General features: G+C 38.9%; 1 protein-coding gene across 2 annotated transcripts in view; it reads left to right on the forward strand.

The window, feature by feature from the left end:
• The window catches only part of PITX1 (paired like homeodomain 1), a 41,286-nt gene extending 31,403 nt beyond the window's left edge, over window positions 1–9,883 (forward strand). For both annotated transcript variants that reach the window (XM_070933902.1, XM_070933903.1), the window contains one exon: window positions 9,350–9,883. In XM_070933902.1, coding sequence (XP_070790003.1) covers window positions 9,350–9,883 — 534 coding nt within the window. The remainder of the gene's footprint in view (window positions 1–9,349) is intronic.
• Window positions 9,884–21,787: the final 11,904 nt, after the last annotated feature.

The following is a 21,787-nucleotide window of genomic DNA, read 5'->3' on the forward strand; positions in this document are numbered from 1 at the left end:
CCTCTGAGTAGTCCTTATACACATAGCCATGGCCACCCGCTCACATGACCAGCTAGCCATGCCCACCCAGTCACATGACCTCCAAGCCACGCCCACAGAACCGGTAGTAAAAAAAATTAGAACCCACCCCTGCCTCTCCCCCTTCCTCTTGCCCCGCTGTCTGCAGACCATCAGGTCTGCAGATAGCGGTCACTCCTCTTAGAGCTTAGCGTTTACAGCTTATTCTCTCCCAGTGCTCAGCTTTTCCCGGGCCTTGTCTGGGAAGAGAGCCCACCCCGATCCACTGAGCAACCCTGATAAGATGTGTCTCGGAACCAAGAAAGCCAGGAGGGAAATTTGGTGGGAGCCAAAGAGCTCCAAAGCTTACTTGGGAGGCGTTTCCCTCCATCCGTAGCAGGTTCGGACGTGTGAAGGGCAAAGATCCCCGCGCGGGAGGGATGCGGGCACAGAGGCGGCCGCGGAATCGATCTTTGCATGCGAGCAGAAGACGAGCCGTCTTTGCAGCCCTCTCCATTGCAGCAACGGGGGCTAAGAACCGCTGCGCCGTGTTTAAATTGGGCCGGAGGGACGCCAGGCCTGATGGAGGCCTGCTCAGGGAAAGCATAGGCCATGTAACTTCTCTCTTGCTTTGCATACCCCAGAACTGAAATGCCTTCAAGTTCTCAGTTCGGGGAAAGCCCACAGAAGAAACAAAATCAACAATTACATGAGCAAAAGTAAGAGGTAAACCCCCTTGGGTCGAGCGAGGGTCCATCCGTCCGTCCCGTCCACCACTTGGCAACATGCATAGGGGTTCCAATATTATTAGGTCACAATTAGGGTGCAAGATATTTGGTGCCTAAATTAGGGCATCTCCCCCGTATTTTATTTGAAGAATGTCATCTCATGGAGGTTTGCTTATGAACCAGGGTCTCCCAAGTGTGACTCTGAAGCCACTTTCTTTGAAGTAAACTGGAGGATTACCGTTGCCTCCCCATTGCTTTCCAGTACATAAATGTATACAGAAAAGGCTGCAAAGCTGAGAGCTACTTTAAACACACACCGAATTAAGGTTTAAACTCTGTTTAGAAGCGAGCTGCTGAAATCAGTAAACCGAGCTGTCTGTCCACACAGCTAAATCTCCTTGGGTGTCCCTTCTTAAATAGGATTATTTCTTGATTAGTTGTTGGATCCTTTATTATTTGTTGGGTCCAACCCTCTGGACGCTCATTAAAAAATCTGTTAAAGGAAGGGATGCCCAACACGTGCTCCTTAAATCCCGGCTGCGCAATTCCGTGGAGTGTCAGTCCTGAGTGAAGTGTTGCCGTCTCTTTAAAGCGGACCTTTGGCAGAACTGAGCGGAGCATCCAAACCGGGCCTAGATTTTCCTTGGGAGAATCCCTCTAGGCTCCCCCACCCCAGCAATTTTTCAAAAGCCCGGGGATTAACGGATCTTAAACAACATATATTAATCGCAATTTCTGATGGGAAAAGATGCTTTTTCAAATGGCTTGAAATGTAATCTCTCCTGCCTTCCCTCTATCTTGAAGGAATAACCTGGCTAAGAAAATGCTAAATGCTAACAGAGTCACAAGCCTTTTTGCTTATTGATTCATTTATTTTATTTGGTGGCCTGGGAAAAGCAGGATTTGTCCAAAATAGACAAAGGTCACCCAAGATTTACTGTTTCCTCTGGGTTGATTATAAATGCAGCCATTTAATAACAACAGCAATTCTAGTTCATCTTCGGGGTGGAGGGAAAGAGGATGCAAGCCTCTGGGTGGATGGGCTTTGTGAGTGCGCCCTTTTTCACAGGAAGGGGAAATATGTAGAAACACAAGATCCCTCCCCCCCCCCCACAAAGGAGAAAACTGTTTTGGTCCCACTTCCTACTTCTGGAAACAAGGAAGCTTGGGGAACGTGAATGTGTTTCTCCCCTGATTTCTATAGCTTTCTATTGGTTCTGTCTATAAATGGGAAATTTCGGGAGAAGCGTGAATAGGAAAAGATTAGGGAATGGCTATGTTTGAGCTCTAGGTAAGGGCCAGGTTACATGAAAACGGTCGGCAAGAACTGGGGGAAAAAACCCCAAAATTCTCATCATGACTTAAGGATTGACCCTCAGTTGAGCTATAATAGCAGATGTTGGCTTCAAGCTTTGAACCCCGGACAAGGCCAATAGTGTATGGTGTAGCTATAAAACAAATGCAAGTATTTGGGTTTATTTGACAGGCAGACACTCTCTCTCTCTCTCTCTCTCTCTCTCTCTCTCTCTCTCTCTCTCTCTCTCTCTCTCTCTCTCTCTCTCTCTCTCACACACACACACACACACACACACACACACACACACACACACGGCAGATACTGGACAGATATCCAGGCAGTCATAAGCACTGTGAGGTCAGTAGAGCTTCATTTCAAAGAATTGTACCTAATTCTGGAATGGGGAAAAAAATCAGTGAGCAGGTGAAGTTGCTATCTTATTCATGGTGACACTGAGTAATCCCATGTTTAATGAGACTTTAGTAAAGGCAAGAACAGACAAATTCCATTACAATCACATAAAAGCTGGTCACACATGTATAAGCAGGATTCTGCAACATGCTCAGCTAAACTCTATTTCTTTGAAATGTAATGTTTTGTGCACATCTAATCATTCTGATTTGTGTATTGCCGTTGTACAAATGCATCCAACGGTGAATAATACAATGAACCATGATAAATGAAACCACAGTTTACTGTGTCTGAGATGGACATAAAATCCAAAATTTGGGCAGAACTGTGCCCAATAATAGAAGTAAATCATCGTGAATTGAAAGGTATTAAGTGTGTTGCTTTCAGAGCTGTGTTAATTTATCTATCTGAACAAGTGTAAGAACTGCACCAATTATTTAAAAATAACCAAGAAAGAGTAATTAAATAAAAATAATATTAGGAGGGAAGAGAAGAGACAGGTATTTGGAATTATATTCAGCTACTTCTAAACAAGGATACATTGATCATTTTAATACTAACAGCCAGTTATTATATATGAATTTTTGTGCCCCTCAATTCATGCCAAGCTGAGTTTATACAAAGATATATCACTACAATGCAATGGAGTGATGTATACTTGCATATGAACAATTGCTGGGTAATATGTTTTATTAAAATCAATAGACCCTCCAAATCAAGGATAAGAGAAAGATTTAAATTCATCAGAGGATGGGATTATTTGAGATTCCAAAATCAGCTAAGTATTTCTAGATAGACATGGCTGCTTGAGCTGATTGTCAGGGATTTCCTGCCTTCAATGGCAGGAATTGCTTGAGTTTGTTTCAAGGGATCCAGTGTCAGAAATAACCTGCAAGACAAACAAGATTGACATTTTATTAGTCATTCTCTTTGCTTGTTTTGTATGCTGGATTCTTGGTTTATTGGTTTTGGGTCTCCCTCCCTCAACTTCATAGTTTGCTTTATACTTTCAGGAGGGCGAATGAATCCTACAGCTTCTGAAGCTGTATTCCTATTGAGTTGATGAATGTGGTAGTTCTTGATTTAATAGGTTCTAAATGGAGATCACCCTAACAGTATAACGACACTCCAGAGATAAAAAGTTATTGAGGATTCCCTTTAATTTATTGGGGCCCACAGGGAAAAAGATCTACTGAAGTATTATCCAAGATCAGCCTGGTGTTATCTTTTTTATATACATACCATAGATCTTACTAGATTTGAAAGGAAACCAGAGCTTTATTAAGTCCACAAAGATTGTTGTTGACATCTATTTAAGATCGATATATGTGCCTCACATTTCACCCCCAAATGGGATCTACAGAAACTTAGCTTTGCCAAGAAGGCCTCCCCAACCCACCCACCCACCCAAATGCTAGCAGAAAAGCAGAGGCTTAAGTGGCTTTAGGCATCAGGCTGTAGGGAAATAAAGAGGTTCCTCATTATTATCATCTGTAAAGTAGCACCTTAGCCTATTCCTGCTTCTTTCAAGATCCACCAAGTTCCATAAAGTTTTTCTCCTGGAGAAAAAGACAGCCTTGGCTTTCAATCCTGCAGCTGCTTACTGAGAGGAAATTGGAGGGAACTCAGGGTCTGCCCAGGACTTTCCTGAAACTTTGAAGGCAGAAGTCTTATCAAAGCAGTTCTTCCATACCTCTATTCTATGTATTTTCTTTTCTGCACTGTTTCTGTACCTTGAAGTCAGCAAAGAAATCTGAAATGCTAAGTTTAGCATTATATTTCAGCTGATTAGTTATGCTGCCTTAAAGGAAAAATAGTAAACTATCCAATCATTTCAAAGCCTGAACTATACTTATTCTGATGAGCTTAGGGGGGAGGGGGAATTCCTCTTTTAACATAGCCTTAGGGCTGCCCCTTAATGAAACATTTTGAAAATTGCCTGGCAAAGTGCTTTTGTGATAAATGATGGGAGGGGGAGAGACTTACTATGCTGAAAGAAATGGCATTTTACATTGAAAGTAAAAAAAAAAAGATAAAAACACACTTCTAATCACATTTGCTCTCAACATCAGTGAGAAATTTCCATTTGGAATACATCTATAGAGATACACTTCCCCAAAGATTGCAGCAATACACTTTTTGTTGTTGTTAATTTTGGCATAATTCAGCCAAATTGATGCCATTTGGCCTATTCTGTCCATCCCCAAATTATTCTGCATATAATCTAATTAACTGCTACAGGGTTAAAATCCTGCTGTGTGTATTTTGTTTTTTCATTGAAGTGCTATGATGCTTAATGAGTTTGCCCTATAAGGAAGGGGCAATTCATACAAAGTTATTGACCCTAAGCATTTAATGTGGAGGCCTGACTTGGCTTCAGTAGGGAAGGATTGCTTCCAAATTAAAGTAGGATGTTAGATATCTTCAAACAGAGGGTAAGCAGCCATCTGGTTGAGATGCTTTAATTTAGATTCCTCCACCAAGAAATTCAGCCCAATTCCCTCCTTCAGCCTCTCCCCCCCACTGTTTATAAAGTAGGGGGAAATCAATAGATTACTCCATTTCCTTCCAAATCTTAGCTCAAACTCTTCTGTAGTTATATTTTTCTGAAACTTTAATTTGGCCAAATATGCTAAGAGGACTTTGTTTGAAAATATCTAGAGGCAGCATTAAAATGTTTAGCCTCAGTTTCGGGAAACCCCTAATGTCTGGAAGTACTTTCTGAGAAGTGAATTTCAAGCTGCTTTTTTGCTTTTTCCACATTTTTTCCTCTAGGTCTAGGAGTTTCGGCTAATTCTTCCTCGCCAGCTCCTCCTCTTGCTCTTTCTTGTTGAAACTTGCATTTTTGTTTTCATTTGGTTAAATTTTTCCCCAAACTAGCAAACATGTTTGATCGTCAAAGAACTTTCTACAACAGGGGACAGAATAGGTATCCACAATCCCCTGAGTGTAGCCTGATCTTAGTTGGGTTTAGGAATTACATAGCCAATTAAATAGCTCTTGCTTTGTTTATGAGTGCCAATTATGTGTTGCGGTTAAGTCATCAAACCAGAGACTGGGTGACCATGAATTCTAGTTCTGCCTTAGGCAGAAAGCCAACTGGGTCACTTTGAGCCAGTTCACTTTCTCTCAGCCCTAGGAAGGAGGCAAGGGCAAACTACATCTCAAAAACTTTGCCAAGAAAACTGCAGGGACTCGTCCAGGAAGTTTCAAGAATCGGACATGATTCAATAGAAGGTGGGGGGAGTTGCACTGTAGTCCCTGCAGGATTACAGGGGCACTGCTTTGTTTTCGAGACTGCCTTTAGGAAAAAAGTGTTCCCACAAAGCAGTTAGATTCCCAGTTTGGCTGGTTTTTGCTCTTAAGATAGTTTTTTGCATCTGCTTGCCTTAGTTGGCAGCCAACTCCTATCAAAATCCTAAACCTACCAGTAATGCAGGCAGTTCCACTGGTCATATTTCTCCCAGGAATCACGTGGCTAAGGCCTACTGGTCTTAGAAGAGGCAGAAAGAGTGTGATTTTTCCGGTGTTTTTGAATCCCTGGATTTTTCATGAAAACAAATTGAAAGCCTTTCCTAAAAGATTATTTTCCCAAAGATTGCATCAGCTACTCCCCTGTCTTAGGACACACACACACACACCGCATCTAAACTGATTCCCTTTTCTAGCAGCAGAACTGTAAATATTGAACATTCAGTGTAAGGGCAGATGCCTCTTTTGGTGAAAGGCAAAAGATGCCCAGGACTGGCTGGCTGTGTCTACTTTTGGGATACTTGTCCCATCCGTTTCTAATTTCCAGAAATAAGGAATTTTTGTTTTTTAAGTTGGATAAAGCCACCAGAATCAGTCTGAGAACAGCAGTTTGGGCAGGAGGTTTGGCCAGAAAGTGGTTAATGGAAGGGAAACAAGTAAATGAAATCCAGAGATCTTGAACAGGAAACAAAGGAGATGCCAAGTCAAGGCAGCAATCTGTAAGCAGGGATTTCTCAAGGCCCCAATCGCAAAATGAAAAGGCCATCTCCAGAGAGAAATGCCAGCTATCCATCTAACTAAATGCTATCTGCGACAATCTTTATCTGCTTTGGAGATAAAAGGCAACTATTGAAAACATTGATCAGATGTCTTTTTCCAGTACAGCCTGTTTAAAAACAGGGGCTTTTTTTTAAAGGTGCAAATTTCTTTCATGGGAAGTTGCTTTTCATGGTGGCTAGGATTGACAAGTTGAAGACTGGAACATTTGGAGGGCACCAATCTTATCTCCACTTTAAAGACTACTCTCTTAAAAGTATTAATTCTTATTAATATCAACATTAAAATGTATCCCTTTGTTTTCAATCACACAGGACCAGGCATGTATAAGCTGTGATGGCAGCAAATACCCCAAATAGGCAATTAGAATGATTTGCAGCCTTTCTTACTACAGCAAAAGTGCAGATTTCTCATAGTTTACAATAAAGAAGTTCCAGAATGTTGCTTAGGATGAGGTTAAAAAGTAGGAAGATCTGTATCTTTTTCCTATTGACTCCCCAAAAGCATATTGAAATATTAATTAATATGCCTGTTTAATGTACTGAGTAATGAATACGTTAATGCCTTTTTATTATACTTTGATAGCTTTGATCTGATTGCAACCAGAGTTTTGCTTATAGCTCTCTCAGCCCAACACACCTCATAGGATTGCTGTTGTTGGGGAAATAAAAGGAGGATATTTTGGATATGTTTGCCACCTTGAGTTATTAGTAAAAATAATAAAGGCGGGAAATAGTTAAATAAATAAATAAGTAAATAGCTATTCCAGAAAGAGTAAAATTTGGACTTTAAGATATCCAATAATAAATAAACTGATCAGAATGTTGAGAAAACTGCTCAACCATTCCTTGTTGCTACAGGACCTTTTAGGAGAAAGCAACAGAGGGATGAGTTGGCTGAAGAGATAGTAGAAATATAGACACAGGCAATGAATGGTGCAACACAGTACAAAACCAATGTAACAAACAATCCCTCATGTTTACAGCAGCCCACTATCCTTTAAGTCCCCATCTCCATGGATAAAAAATGTAAGGTTATATAGCATATCAATAGAAGTTACCAGGTAAGCTTTACACACCAAACTTAATTTGAATCTCAAGTGGCTGAACCCCAGAATGTTATTTTCAGTCCCAGGTCTTAATTTAGCTCATGAGAACAAAGATGCCCAGAATGGCCTTAGATTAGCTACATTGTCTTAGATTAGCAGAACCAAAAGTGTGTATGGTCAAGGAGAAAGAATGGCTATTCCAACAAATATGCAATTTAGTTTGGCACCTCTTCTTTCAGGAAGAAAAGTAATGCTGAACAACTTTTCCATTAGGTTCCCTTCTTTTCCAAACTATTGTACCATATTCAGTTTTGAGAAAAGATCCAGCAGGGGATTTCTTAACAAGCTAACCAAGACAGTTCAGAACCGAGACAGTTCTGAATCATGCTGATCAATCTGTAGATCCGTCAGGGAATAGCTAGCCCCTAGCTAGTGGGCAGCCTTGGAATCTTGAGAGCTGGGGGCAAAGAATACTGTGTCTTTGTTTACTCTTCCCCAAAGCCTCTTACAAAAGATTGTCTTTTCCTTGAGCAGCATTTCCAAATGGGCTGCAGCTGCTGACCATTTTTATTTTGTATACAGATAGGAGAAGCATTCTTAGAAATTAAAGCATACTGGAGATGGACAATTTACTTTGCAAAATGTCAGCTGTCAATGTGATGATTGATTTTTAGGGACTACATAGATTTTCTCCATTGATCTATCCCCAACCTGGTCATTCAGCTCTTCCTACTGTATACTCTGTAACTGACTCTAACCACCTTGAAGCTATCCATCCTCTTCTTCTTTTTCTTATTTAGATTAAAGTAACAATAATTAAATCTAAAGAGGAAATATGGCCCTGCCATCGGCTGTGTGGGCCCTTTGGAGCCCACAATACCACGATAGGAGCCCCAGTCCTGGTTGTAATCTTTAATCAGTTATATTATTAATTGGGTGATTGCTCTCAGTTTCTTGCCATAATGCCTAGGAAAATTTCAAGCTCACGGGAACCCTGTTTTTCTTGGAATCCTTAACTGTGTCATGAAAGAGCACCATTTGAAAGTAGAAATTCCCAGTTCATGACTTTGCTCTATGTGTCTGAGCTTGAAGGGATCTCCCAAATTTTCTCCATGAAGATGCAGCCCCTGGTCACTCAAAGCTTTATTCATTTCAACACTGCAACTTAGGGCAGGTGGGTAGAAAAACAGCCACGCAACAAAATGTTCAACAACCACAGCAGATGATTTTCCAGCAAATCACAATTTTTATCTTGCATCCTATAAGGAAAGGTGAAATCTCCCTCAATTCCACTCCACTGGTGAATCAGATAGTTTCCTTACCAATATTATTGCACTGAAACTATTTGATTTGGCCTTCTTCTAAGAAGTTTTTTCAACTTTCCAGTCTAGCCCATGCAGTAGTCTTGAAAAAAACAGGAGGGGTGTGTGTGTGTCTCGTAACCAGGACCAGCCTTGCTTAGCTTCCCCTTAGTTAACCAGGTCCTCAGAGTTGAAATGACAAGGTGTCTGTTCCAGTATGTCCTCAGGTTGTGTCTAATAGATAGACACATCTCAGGATGGTGGGCCAGGCAGGGACCACCTTGGAGAAATCCTCACTAGGCTTGCTAAGTTTCACCTGGAGGGACAGCAGGGTGGACCGTGGGGGGGGGCTTCCCCCCTTCCCCCTCCCCTTTACCTTAGGCAGGTGCTAATTTTAGGCAGGCAGCCCCTGCCCCTGTTAATGTCTGCGTCCGCGAGGGGTTGCAAGCGCAGTGCCTGCCAATGGCCGTTTCTAAGCCTCTGGGCCCTTTTTTTTTTTTTTTTTTTGGTCTTTTCTTCGCCCCTTCCTTCCCCTCAGGTCTGGTTCAAGAACCGTCGCGCGAAGTGGCGGAAGCGGGAACGCAACCAGCAGATGGACCTTTGCAAGAACGGCTACGTGCCGCAGTTCAGCGGCTTGATGCAGCCCTACGAGGACGTCTACCCGGGCTACCCGTCCAACTACTGGCACGCCAAGAGCCTGGCGCCGGCGCCGCTCTCCTCCAAGAGCTTCACTTTCTTCAACTCCATGAGCCCGCTGTCGTCGGCCCAGTCCATGTTCTCGGCGCCCAGCACGCTGCCCTCCATGAGCATGCCTTCCTCCATGGGCCCTTCGGCCGTGCCCGGCGTGGCCAACTCCGGCCTCAACAACCTGAGCGGCTCGTCCCTCAACACGGCCATGTCGACTCCCGCCTGCCCCTACGGCCCGCCGGGCTCCCCTTACAGCGTCTACAGGGACACTTGCAACTCCAGCTTGGCCAGCCTGAGGCTGAAGTCCAAGCAGCACTCGAACTTCGGCTACGGCAGCCTGCAGAGCCCCGGCTCCACTCTAAACGCCTGCCAGTACAACAGCTGACCGGCCTCCGCCTCCTGAAAAGGGACCGCGGCTGCGCTCAGGGGCAGGGAAACGCGCCGGAGGAGGAATGGGGTGGACGGGCGAGCGGGCAGACGGATGGACGGACGGACGAGCCGTGGCCGGCGAGGAGAGAGAGGGAGGGGCCCGACCGGACCTAAAACACAGGGATGAGTTGCAATGGTTTTTTTTTTTTTTTTTTAATTTTCTCCTCTGGATGATGCGGGTTTTGTATGCGTGTTTACTTGAACTTGCACAAGACTTTCTTTCCTAACAATCGTCCACTTTATACGACCAGAAGATACGGTAACGGTGGAGGCGTGTGTGTGTGTGGGAAGGGGGGGCAGAGGGACGAAAGAGTGACTTTGCTGAGGAGCTCCGAGAGCCCTTCGGGTGGGGTGGGGGTCCCTTCGCTGAAGAAAGGAGGCAGGGCTCCGGGTTCGCTTCTGGGCGGGACGGGGATCGTTCGACGGGGAGGGGTCGCCCGTGCAAAGCCAAAGGACGGAACCCTCTGAGCCAACGCCGCAGCCGCGGGGCGAACCCGCTTCTCCGAGGCGCTCTATTTATCTTCGCTTTTCCCTTGCGCTTCGCCGTTGAATGGGCGGCGGTTCTCCAGTGCGTGACTCTCGGCGGGATTTTGTTTCTCAAGCTGGAAGCTCCTGGGGAGGGAGGGAATCCTACCGTTCCCAGCACTACAAGTTCGCGGCTGAAAAGGTCCCTTTTCCTACCTCTTCATTCTCTACCAAGCCTGCAGTACGGAATCCCTCTAGTCTCTCTTCAAAAAAAAGGACCTTTATAGAGACCCACCCACCCCTCCTTCCCTTTCAGAGTCTTACCCTGATAATCAAATTATCGTCCGTCCTTATTTAAAGGAGTTTTTTTTTTAATTTAAAAATTAAAAAAGGAAAGGATTCTCGTAGAGAATCTTAGGGGAAATATGAAAGAAAGAGAGAAAGGAAAAAGAAAAGGAGCATCGGAAAATACTGCATCTTAAATAAAGGAGAGGAAGTGACCTCGTGGATGGGTAAAATAAATTTGGGGTGGGGGATTAAATTACTTTGTTTCTCCAGTTTTGGATTTAGATGAATCAATACAAGTAAGGAACCCAAACAAGAAATCTTTTAAAAGATATTATGTGTTAAATGTAGATAATACTTAAAAGGATTTTTTTTTTGGAAATTTTTAAAAAATATGAAAATGATAAATATGATCTTTAAATATTAATACGCATACAAAACACATATGAAGTTTTCTCGCAGACATACTTGTTGCTTTTTCCTGTTGATACTTATTACCTGTAGATGACAAAGAAACATAATATAAAATGCACAAGGTACTTCTTTCCCAGTGTATCCCCACCTGTGGTAACCGTTACGCTGGATGTTTCAATAATGCTGTTGTGGAGGATGCAGTATATATATTGTTTTATAAGTTATGTTTTCGTGATTTCTTTGAAAATTAAGAGCATGGGAATAAAAAAAAACCTCTTGAACCTCTTTGTCTTCCTTTCTAGCTACATTACTATCTAGATCGCCCTTCCTCAATATAAGACTCCATAGATGTGTTCAGATTATAATTCCCATCATCCACAGCCTGTAGAATCATGCTGGTTGAAGACACTGGGATTGATAGCCCAGCATATCTTCCGCTTGATGGAGGTTCCTTGTTGATCTAATTTAAAAACACCCAAAACAATTTTTGATAATATTTTTCCATGATATTTTAATGCTATAATTCAATACTTTCAAAAGATCTCAAACAGTAAACATTATAGTGAGACCAGTTAAACAGAAATAAAATGATAGTGTTCATCAAGTAAAATTATAGTTCACCAAGTAAAACACGGTCACTTCTTATTTTTATATTATTTATATATTAAAATAGTATATGTCACCCATCTCGCTGTTAAGTAACTTTCACAGTGAATTCACCTACTTGCAGTTGAAACCCATAGATTTCATCATTATTTATTTATTTATTATTTTTTAGTCATATTTCTATGCCGCCCACTTTGGGCGGCTTACACCAAAGACAGTATACTAAATAGCATATTGACCCCAACAATCTGGGTCCTCATTTTACCCACCTCGGAAGGATAGAAGTTTGAGTCAAGTGAGCCTGTGTGATTTGATCCGCTGATCTGCTGAACTAGTAGTCAGGTGAAGTAGCTGCAGTACTGCACTCTAACCACTGTGCCACCTTGGTTCAATCACGAGGTTGGATGCCAGAATACTGATTTATCTCATCAAGAATTTTCTCTCCAAACTCAGCATGGGGGGGATCCAGCTTCAAAGAAGAAAATCCAGCATTTGTCTCTGGAATGAACTTTCTAATCTCAATAGTTTGAAAGCCCCAAAATAAGTGTAGGGAAAGGTGAGGCAGAGATATTCCAGGGCAAATGGCTCTCCAGGTCCATTTTGGCATGCCTCAGATTATGCCACCTGACCAGATTTTTAGCAGAAGACAATGCGTGCAGAGGTTCCACTGCCACTGTATGTAGATTTTCAAAGTTTCTCATCTAACACTCATGAGTAAACTTAGAAGAAATTGGAAAAGAGAATTTGTCCTGTCATGGATTGTTAACTGGTTAAAAGCAGAAAATAGATGAGGGAAATAAATTAAATAAAAATTTCAAAAGTGAAAGAAGTGGCATTCTTCAAGGATTTGTGTTGGGATTGGGGCTTCTTAACCAGAAGTTAGTTATTTTAAGTTATGGATGAGCACTGAGATGGCCAAGTTTAAAGATAATACAAAATATTCAGGTCAGTAAAACCCAAAAGGATCTGTGTAAACATATATAGTCAACTCTATACCACAAGTATACCACACACACACCCATCAAACCTTAATTTCATGTATAGAGTTAATTTACCTATTAACACATGATAGTAAATCAGGCTTCCCTAATCTTGATTTAATCACACAACACAATTTAAATTTTAATCACAATTATTTTTAAAAAAAATTGGTTGGATCTTGCTAGTGTATTTTCAGAAAAAAATCAGTATGCAACTAATTTTAATTCCCTCTAGTAGACTTCCCAGAATCCCCTTCAGATGTTGGTATACTATTTCTGATGAAAAATTAATACCAATAGAAGAAAATATTGTAGCTAGTGTTGAACTGGGGGGAAGAGGGTCCTTGGTGCTCTCTGAGCTTGGTGGTTTTATATATATATGTATGTATGTATCTGTATGTATGTATATGTGTATGTATATATATACATATACATATACATATACATATACATATACATATACATATACATATACATATACATATACATATACATATACATATACATATACATATATATATATATATATATATATATATATATATATATATATATGGACCCCACAGAAAAATTCATAGCTAACATTTCTTCCCAGTGAAAAATTAAAAATTATTCCTGGTGAAAAACCCATAGCTAAAATTTATTCCGCATGCTCACTGCTATACTGAGCTTGACTAGTACTGGATTTCCTAATGAATGAAAGAAAGAAAATACTCATGTTTTAAATTCATGTAAATCAGAATGTTATTCTCAAGGGATTTGTCTGTGTCTTGACACTGAGCATGCTTACTTGGAAGTACACAACCTTATGCCATAGATAAAAGAAAATAGTTTAAAAGTTCAAATAAGAAACTAAACCTTTGGAGCTATGCACATTCGTGATTGGTCACCCTCCAATTATTAATATGCGGAGAAGATGAAGAAGGAAGACGAGAGAAAATGCCAGGATGACCAATAAGCAGATAAGCAATTCAGTCAGGGCTAGAGGAGAAGTCAAAATCAAGGCCCCAACCATCCCAGAGATCCAAAACAGAGTGCCTGTTTTTTTGTGTTTAGGTTACCCTTTTCCACCTCTGTGCAACCTTTGAAACGACACATTTGCAATGCATTGCATAGATAATTTTGTGGGTTATTTTGTTTCAAACAATATTTTTTTGCAGATGATCTAGGTCCAAGGTTGCCGTCTCAGAGCAGACCCTTCGCAATATTGTCTTGCAATCTTTCCACAAGGCCCATGAGATAGGTGTGATTGTTATTTTTGAACGGTGTTTGGGACTAGTGGAGAAACAAAGGGAGAATCCTTTCCACGCTTCCCATTAGCCCACTCTAAACCTTACATGTCCAGGCGTCTTTTCTCCCTGGGGAGTTCTAAATGCGTTTCTTGGGATACACCCAACTGAGTCAGCATGTTTTTGCAGGCATCCTTTGGCATGCTACACTTTCTCCACTTCTGCTGGGGAAGGCTGCAGTTTGGCTGGTGAAGGTTTCTGGGAAGGCGTTGAAATAGGATTCTATTTTAGGGCGGTGAGTGATATGTTTGCAAATGTTTTTTAATAATAACTCTTGGTTCCATGAGAATCCACCTTGAAACAGAGAGAAAGTTAAGAAAAGTATTCTGGTTAGGTTAACAGATGCATTAAGATAACAGATACAGTAAGGAAAGAGGAAGTCTTCTTCAAAAACAACCCAGGAATTCAAAAGAGCAGAACTCAAAGCAGCATCCATTTTTACCAGTTAAGCAGAAGAAAATAAAAGCACAAAGCCATGAGGAATGCGAGCAGTGTAAGTAGCAACAATAAAGTTTTCTTTCTGAACAAAATCAATTACAAAGAGGAAGCCTGCCAAAGAACTACTATAGTCCTTTTTTAGACCACCCAGGTGTAAGAGAAGTACTTAAACAACACTCAGAATAAAAAGTGAATTCTTTTACTTCCACAAAAGATGCTTCTTATTTTTCAGTTAAAGACCTAAATAGTTTGCTCATAAAATAACCTGAATTTACTGCTCTCTCCTTAGTTTAACATGCAAAAACATTTTTGTATGCAGAGGAAATGCTAATGTTATGCAAGAGGCAATTAATATGGTTATTTAAACAAAGGACCAATGAAAAGTTCTCTAGGGTCTGCAAATAACTATACTTGAATTCTGTACCAAACTATGATTGCAAACATATCTGGGTAATATGTGTCCTATTCTACAAAAAAAAAAATATTTTCAAGAAAAAAATGTCAACGTGATCTGGAATTTATGTTATAGATGAAGTGAATGTTAATTCCTTTGAAAAATACCTGACTTGGAAGTCTTGTCCTTTCTCGCTAAATATTTGTGCTGATGGACAGCTAGTGCTAAGATAGAAAATGTTGCCCATATTTTAGTGCATTTCTATTTTTTGTGTCCTTCCACATGCACAACCTTTATCTGGTTCCTCCATTCACACAGGAGTGTTAAGGAACACTGACTTAATCTTGGATATTTCAGTCAATACGTTATCCTTGAGTTTTCCTATGAATCACTGAAAAGTTGTTTTAGCGAAAAATAAAACAGAATTGCAGTAAATGTCTGTGATATGTCAGCAAGGAATTAAAGAGAATGGAACACTTTATGGAAGACTGGTTTAGAACGATTCTAAAGTCCATTCTGAGTCCCAGAGCAATTTATATATTCATTATTGACACTATGGACAATTTATAACAATACTTAAAACCAAATAGGGCAAAATTATTGAAAATCAATAATGCTAAAATAAAAAGTGACCCAGCAGTGGGAGAATGGATAACAAACAGTGAATAATTATGTAATCCTATACGTTTCTTTCTACAGAAGTAAATTCAATAGTTGGGAAATTTCTTGTGGGAAATGATCTTGTTGCTTCATCTTCAGTTTAGAGTTGAGGATTGTGTGGAGAATAAAATATATGACAAAATAGATTTTCTTTAATTTTAGCAAGTCAGACTGACTTGTTTACTACCTGTCCCTTTACATAAGGAAACATTTTTTTAAAATGAAATCTTCATATATTTTGCTGATTTTAACTACTTGCTATCTAAGACATCTCAACATTTTGCTGGTTTAAAAAAAGATAGAAGCAAATCTTCTTGAACAAGTTGTGATCTTTCTTTTTGGGTCCTCTTGTCTCTCTAAAATGAAAACAATTTCCTGCTTACCCAATAGGCTATTATAAAAACAAACATATAGAAATTGCTAATTTGGAAGCCCAAAGTATATGGAGTATATCTAAGTGCACATCTAAGTTACATATATCTAAGTTACAGAGTATATCTGTAATAATAACGTAAGCTTTGTGGAACTGCTGCTACCAAATATAAATATAAATTAATCATTTTTATTGCTGGAGGACAGTTTTCTTCTACCAAAAATCTTGTTTATAATGAAACAAGAAGAAAAGAATATTGGCAGCTTTCAATGGCTATCTTTACACAATTTTATAAACACGCAAGTGGGTGCCTGATCTATCTGGGAAGAAATTAAATATTCCCAACTTGAGGTACAGTAGCAGTTTTCTGAGACATGCAACCAGGGTGGGGAGACCCCCTAGCGGAAACTGGAGGAAGAATCAGCTAATAAGAGACTTTGATTTAAGACATTTGGGATGGGAGTATGCTGGTGAGAAAAGGACAGGTTTAAGGAAAAAAAAGTGTTAACTCTTCATATGAAGAAACTTATATTTAAACCTTCACAGTTTAGCAAAAGAATGAACCTCACTATATACAAAACAAATTTATTTCCTTAGAGATTAATATATCTTCTATGGTTAATAGAAGAAAAGAGTTAAAACTCCACCTCAGTCAAGTCTACAACATCAAATTACCATATAAATCAGAAAAAATTAATTACCTAAATTCTCGTCAAAAAAACCATTTAACCAATATTAACTATATTAATGAAATGACTGAAGGGGGCAGCAAATCAGGAAGGAATACCATAAACTACCTCAGTGTCTATTACATTGCTTGCACTGGCATACTTGTTATGGAACCTCAACATAACTGTTATGAAATCCCAGTGTGAAGGCCACAAAGGCCTCTATGCCTGCAAATCTTTGTTTATGGCTCAATACTACTGTAGTTCAATGGGCCTTGTTGTGCACAACCCAGGCCAGGTAGGCTGATAACATTTTTTTACTTGGCACTTTGCAAATCAGAAATGAAAAGTCATTATCAGAAAATTCCCTTTCCAAAACTGAACTTCTCTATTTTTTAAAAGAAATATTTTCCATTTTTCCAATTTAAATAACAATAAGCATTTTTTAACAGTACGATGTCATGTGTCTCTTACAGTTATCTATATTTATTTCTATATATTTTTGATTCTCTGTTCTAACCACTTATATCACTTATCCCAAACCTCGTAAAATTATGTTTCTTCTTTTCTTTTTATTTCTAATGTGAGTTTATACATCTCGGCACATTCTAATATTTTATGAATAATCCTCTCGTTGGCTGGTATATTTTCAAGTTTCCAACATTGGGCATAAACAATTTGTGCTGCTGTATGTAAAATGATACATTGGAGTTGCTTCTTTATCTTTTGATTAATTATTCCTAATAAAAATAATTCAGGTTCCAAAACTGAACTTCTCACTGAAAACCTTCAAGAAGCATTTGTGAGCATCATTGCCATTTCATAAAATGCAGCTGAAAAACATTGTTTAAAGGAAAACCAAAACCAATACAGAGCGTTGGTAGTACAATGGTCTAAAGCACCCTGTTATTAAGAACAGCTGCCTGCAATTACTGCAGGTTCGAATCTCGCCAGGCTCAAGGTTGACTCAGCCTTCCAATCCTTTCTAAGGTAGGTAAATTGAGGACCCAGTTGTTGGGGCAATAAGCTGACTTTGTGTAAAATATACAAAAGGATGAAGGCTATTGCTTAGCACATTGTAAGTCGCCCTAAGTCTCCGGAGAAGGGCGGCATATAAATCAAATTTTTTAAAAAATAAAAAATAAAAAAATTCCATTTTAATGATATGCATTCATTCATTTATTTATTAAGTTTATGAGCTGTCCATCTCTGAAAAGTTCCTCTGGGTGACTTACAATTAAAAGCATAAACACAAAAATATTTTACAAAATTAAATACAGAAACAAGTAGGAAAAGGGCAAGATTGGTATGGTGCCGGTAGCATCTTCTCAGTTTAAACCATCAGCAACCTCCACACTGAATGCTCCCATCAGGACCCCAGGCTAACTGGCAGAGCCAGGTTTTAACACCCTTCTGGAAGGCCAGAAGGGTGGAGGCAGACCTCACCTCATATATTATACTTTATTATACATAATAATATAGCATGGTAAGTAACAGTGACTCAATCCAAAACAGATGTAGAATGAAAAAATAGTCCTTGCTACTGTTGCTTTGTAAAGGTTAAGAACTTATGTGAATTATAATATGGAGCAAAACTTAAATATTTACCTGTGATTATTCTTGCTCCTACACAAGCAGAAAGTCTTTATTGAACACTCCTGCACACACTCTTTGCTTATTCAGTAGTCTCCAAAGGATCTGAAATAATTCTGCAGGTACAGTTTAAGGGCACTTATTTAAAAGAAGGACCAAACACCTGTGGAAATAGGAAAAGAAACATCTGGTGAGAGAAGGTTTGGCTGCTCACTGTACCAATTCAAACTCTATTTATGCTTCTATTTTCGAATTATATAAATAAAATAGACTTTACTGATTAAAACAAGACTCAGTAAAGATATGTTATATCCCAGTTAGCAAATAGTGTGTGAAAAAAAGAATCCGATAATTTAAAAACAGCTTGAGATTCTAACATATAAATCAAGGTTTACTCATTCAATTTTTGAAAATTAAATTACATGGCGATTTGTAAGCAAAAATAGTGTTTAGCAAACAACACTGAGAAAGCAGTTCCTACACATGCTTTGTATCTGTATCTGTCCAGTAACAGAAGTATCTTTGGCTGCTCCAAAACATTTTTCATGTGCCTAAAACATTTTTCATGTGCCTAAAAGGCATCAAATTGCCTTGAGATATAGATGATAGGTGATCATGGATGATGGATGGATGGATGGATGGATGGATGGATGGATGGATGGGTGGGTGGATGGATGGATAGATAGATAGATAATTATATAAAATATTTCTTTAAAAAAAACTAAAAATCACTTGTGTTTAAGACAGCTGAAAAATAACACAGTTGCAGCTGCAACTGTGTCATTTTCTTGTTTTACAGTTTTGAAGAAAGTGTCAGCCAGATGTTTAGACTGGCATTTTTATCCACCTAGCAAGTCCTTCCCAAGTTGTTGTTTGATGGTATTAAAGATATCATCACAGGAGGTAAGGTTTTTCAAGTAAAGCTAACTTTTGCAATTGGCTAATGGTGATTTTATCAATGCTGATGGTGATTATCATTATGATAGTGAGATGTTTAGACTGGATTTGGCATTTTTCTCCACCTCTCCAGTCATTATTATTATCTGTTTGATCCTTATGTACATTCTTTAATCTTTGCTCCTTCTTCTTTTTTAAATTACTTGATTCTTGCTTTATTTATTTATTTATTTATTTTGGCCTCAAGTCTGATCTTACACTTTGAGATTGAATATGATATGATACTTTTGGTTTTCTAATTAGAATAGCCAGTTCTTCTGCAACCACTACTGCTGTACAGAAGGCAAGCTGATTGGTCTATTTGATAGACATTATTTTATCCTTGAAAGCACCTTATTTACCTAGTTCATTATAGGCACCAAATCTTTTTAGGGCCACTACTGCCACTACTTTCAATGGTGGCAGTCTTTGTCCATTTACTGATAATCTGCCTATGCATGTTCTCTATTGATGTTTCTTGTCAGTTCACATGTTTCAGTGCTGGCCTATACTGCTACTGTTATTACTCTTCTAAATTATCATTTGTATATCTCAGTTATCATTTGTACAGTTCGTATCAGTTGTTTCCTTTATATTTCCATCATTTTGTCTACAGTTAGATTCAAAGTTCAAGGCTGATAGAAACTAAATAATTGAAGTCCTAACCAAGGACCTAAGAACTATTAAGATAGTGTCTAAGAATATAGGTAGTTGTAAACAGGTTTTTTTTTTTTTAAAGGGTATTCAGGTCTGATAAATTCAATGTTTCCAGCTATCAAGGAAGTCTTTTAGATAGTGCTCCAAGGGCTTTAGTCACAATTGTATAACAAGGGATTTCTTTTTCCATACGCATTCAACTTTTGTCTGCAAGTTCCATTATTTCATATGTTTTTCCAATTGTTTTTCCTCAATCGTAGCCTCACCAGGAATAATAACATCAATAATCCAGACTTTCTTCTTTTCTATAACTGTTATATCTGACATGTTATGAACCAGAGGCCAGTTTGTTCAGATCTTAAAGTCCAATATGATCTTAACCCACTCATTCTCTAAAACCTTCTCAACTTGATAGTCTCAGTAGTTTTTACTACCTTTGAATCCACACCTTTTCACTGAATAATTTTGGTGATTTGGTCATAATGCTGCTTGTAGCAGTTTGTAGCTTGCTGCGGCCACTGATCAAATAAGTCAATTGTTTCATCCTTATCACTACGACTACGCTGTTTCTCACTACATGTTGAATTTTTGTTCCATGCAATTGGTTGGTAAAACTTACTGAGAATGTGGCATGAAACATTCCTTGAATAGGAGTCTTATTAATGTGACATTCTGGTGAAGTTCCCTGAGGATGGGCTCCAGCATGAGTCCAAGAGCTTGGAAGACTAAATCTCTAATCCTAGTGACCAACCCAGATTGGATCCTGCCATTTCGAGCATGTTTGGATTTCAACAATTAGTTTTGTGTCTCTTATTTAGTCTTTATCAAAAATCCTTTTGTTCAAAAAATACTTCCACCTGGTTACTTTAAAGTTATTCCCTGATTTCTAAAATGCTATGGGTGATTGAAAAAGGACAAGTAATGATTACTAACATTTTGCTTTTTACAACTTCTCTTAATCAGAAAAAGAATTCCATGTGAATAATTCTGGTCCAATGACACAATATACACCAATGAAAATCACACACTGAGTAAAAAATATGGACAATCTACCTCAGTGTCCTATATATGGCAACAGTTGGTGCCAGATATTTCAGAACAATTATGAAATAATCCATTCCCATTCACTCATCCCTTTGACAAAGCAGAGACTTCCAAATACTTGAGTATGAAATTGCATCCCACAGTCATCTTGGCTCTCAGCCACTAAAACATTTAATCACTATGAATTTGTTTAAATCTGTGTTGAATTGAATGATACAGCCTTAACAACATATTTTGAAAGTAGGTTCCAGAAGTGCTTACAGCATGGAACATGACCTAATTATTTTAAACCTGATACTCATTCATGTCATCATGTTCACCCTGGTCCTTGATTTATAGCAGGGGAGAAATAAGAGTTCTTCATTCATGTCTTCCCTACTATTTTTGATCTTTTATTACTTGTACTACATGGTTGAAATCTGATGCCTTGTCAAGTGACAGTCTGTCAAATTTTCTGTGATGAAGACTCCATGTAAAAGAACTACTGAAACATGAAATCCAGCCCTATCTCTTTTTATTTTGCACTCTGTTAATAAACTAATTTTGCACTCTGTTAATAAACTAATCAGGACGACCTGCATGTATCCAGTAATCCAACCTCAGTACTTAAGATTTGTCAGCAGTTTTCAAGATATATTTAAAGGTGAAGCTTGTGCTAATGCAAATATAAAACAGCACAATCCCGATAAGAATGCTCCATATTTTTTTAAATTAAAAACTACATTACCATGTGCCAAATAAAACAATAGAAAATATTACAATATTACATTTTCATTTGTTATATAACTTCTTTATGTTCTTGAGAACCTTATATATTACCACTTATCTAAGGACTTTAGATTGCAACTCTATAATTATCCACTGAATTAAACAAACTTTAATTCTGATAGATGTGTACAGGATTGCATTGATACAGTGAGAAGCTATGCATGTTTAATTTCTAAAGGATTTACTTCCTTTCGTAAGTAAGTATTTCACATGTGATGAAGCCTGATTTACAATGCTTTCTCATCACTTAATGAGTCAAGAGATGGCACTAGAAAGTCAGGGAATAAGAC

The sequence above is a fragment of the Pituophis catenifer genome, unplaced genomic scaffold, assembly GCF_029215685.1.
Source record: "Pituophis catenifer annectens isolate HBS135680 unplaced genomic scaffold, rPitCat1.0.hap2 SCAF_2, whole genome shotgun sequence".
Lineage (NCBI taxonomy): Eukaryota > Metazoa > Chordata > Lepidosauria > Squamata > Colubridae > Pituophis > Pituophis catenifer.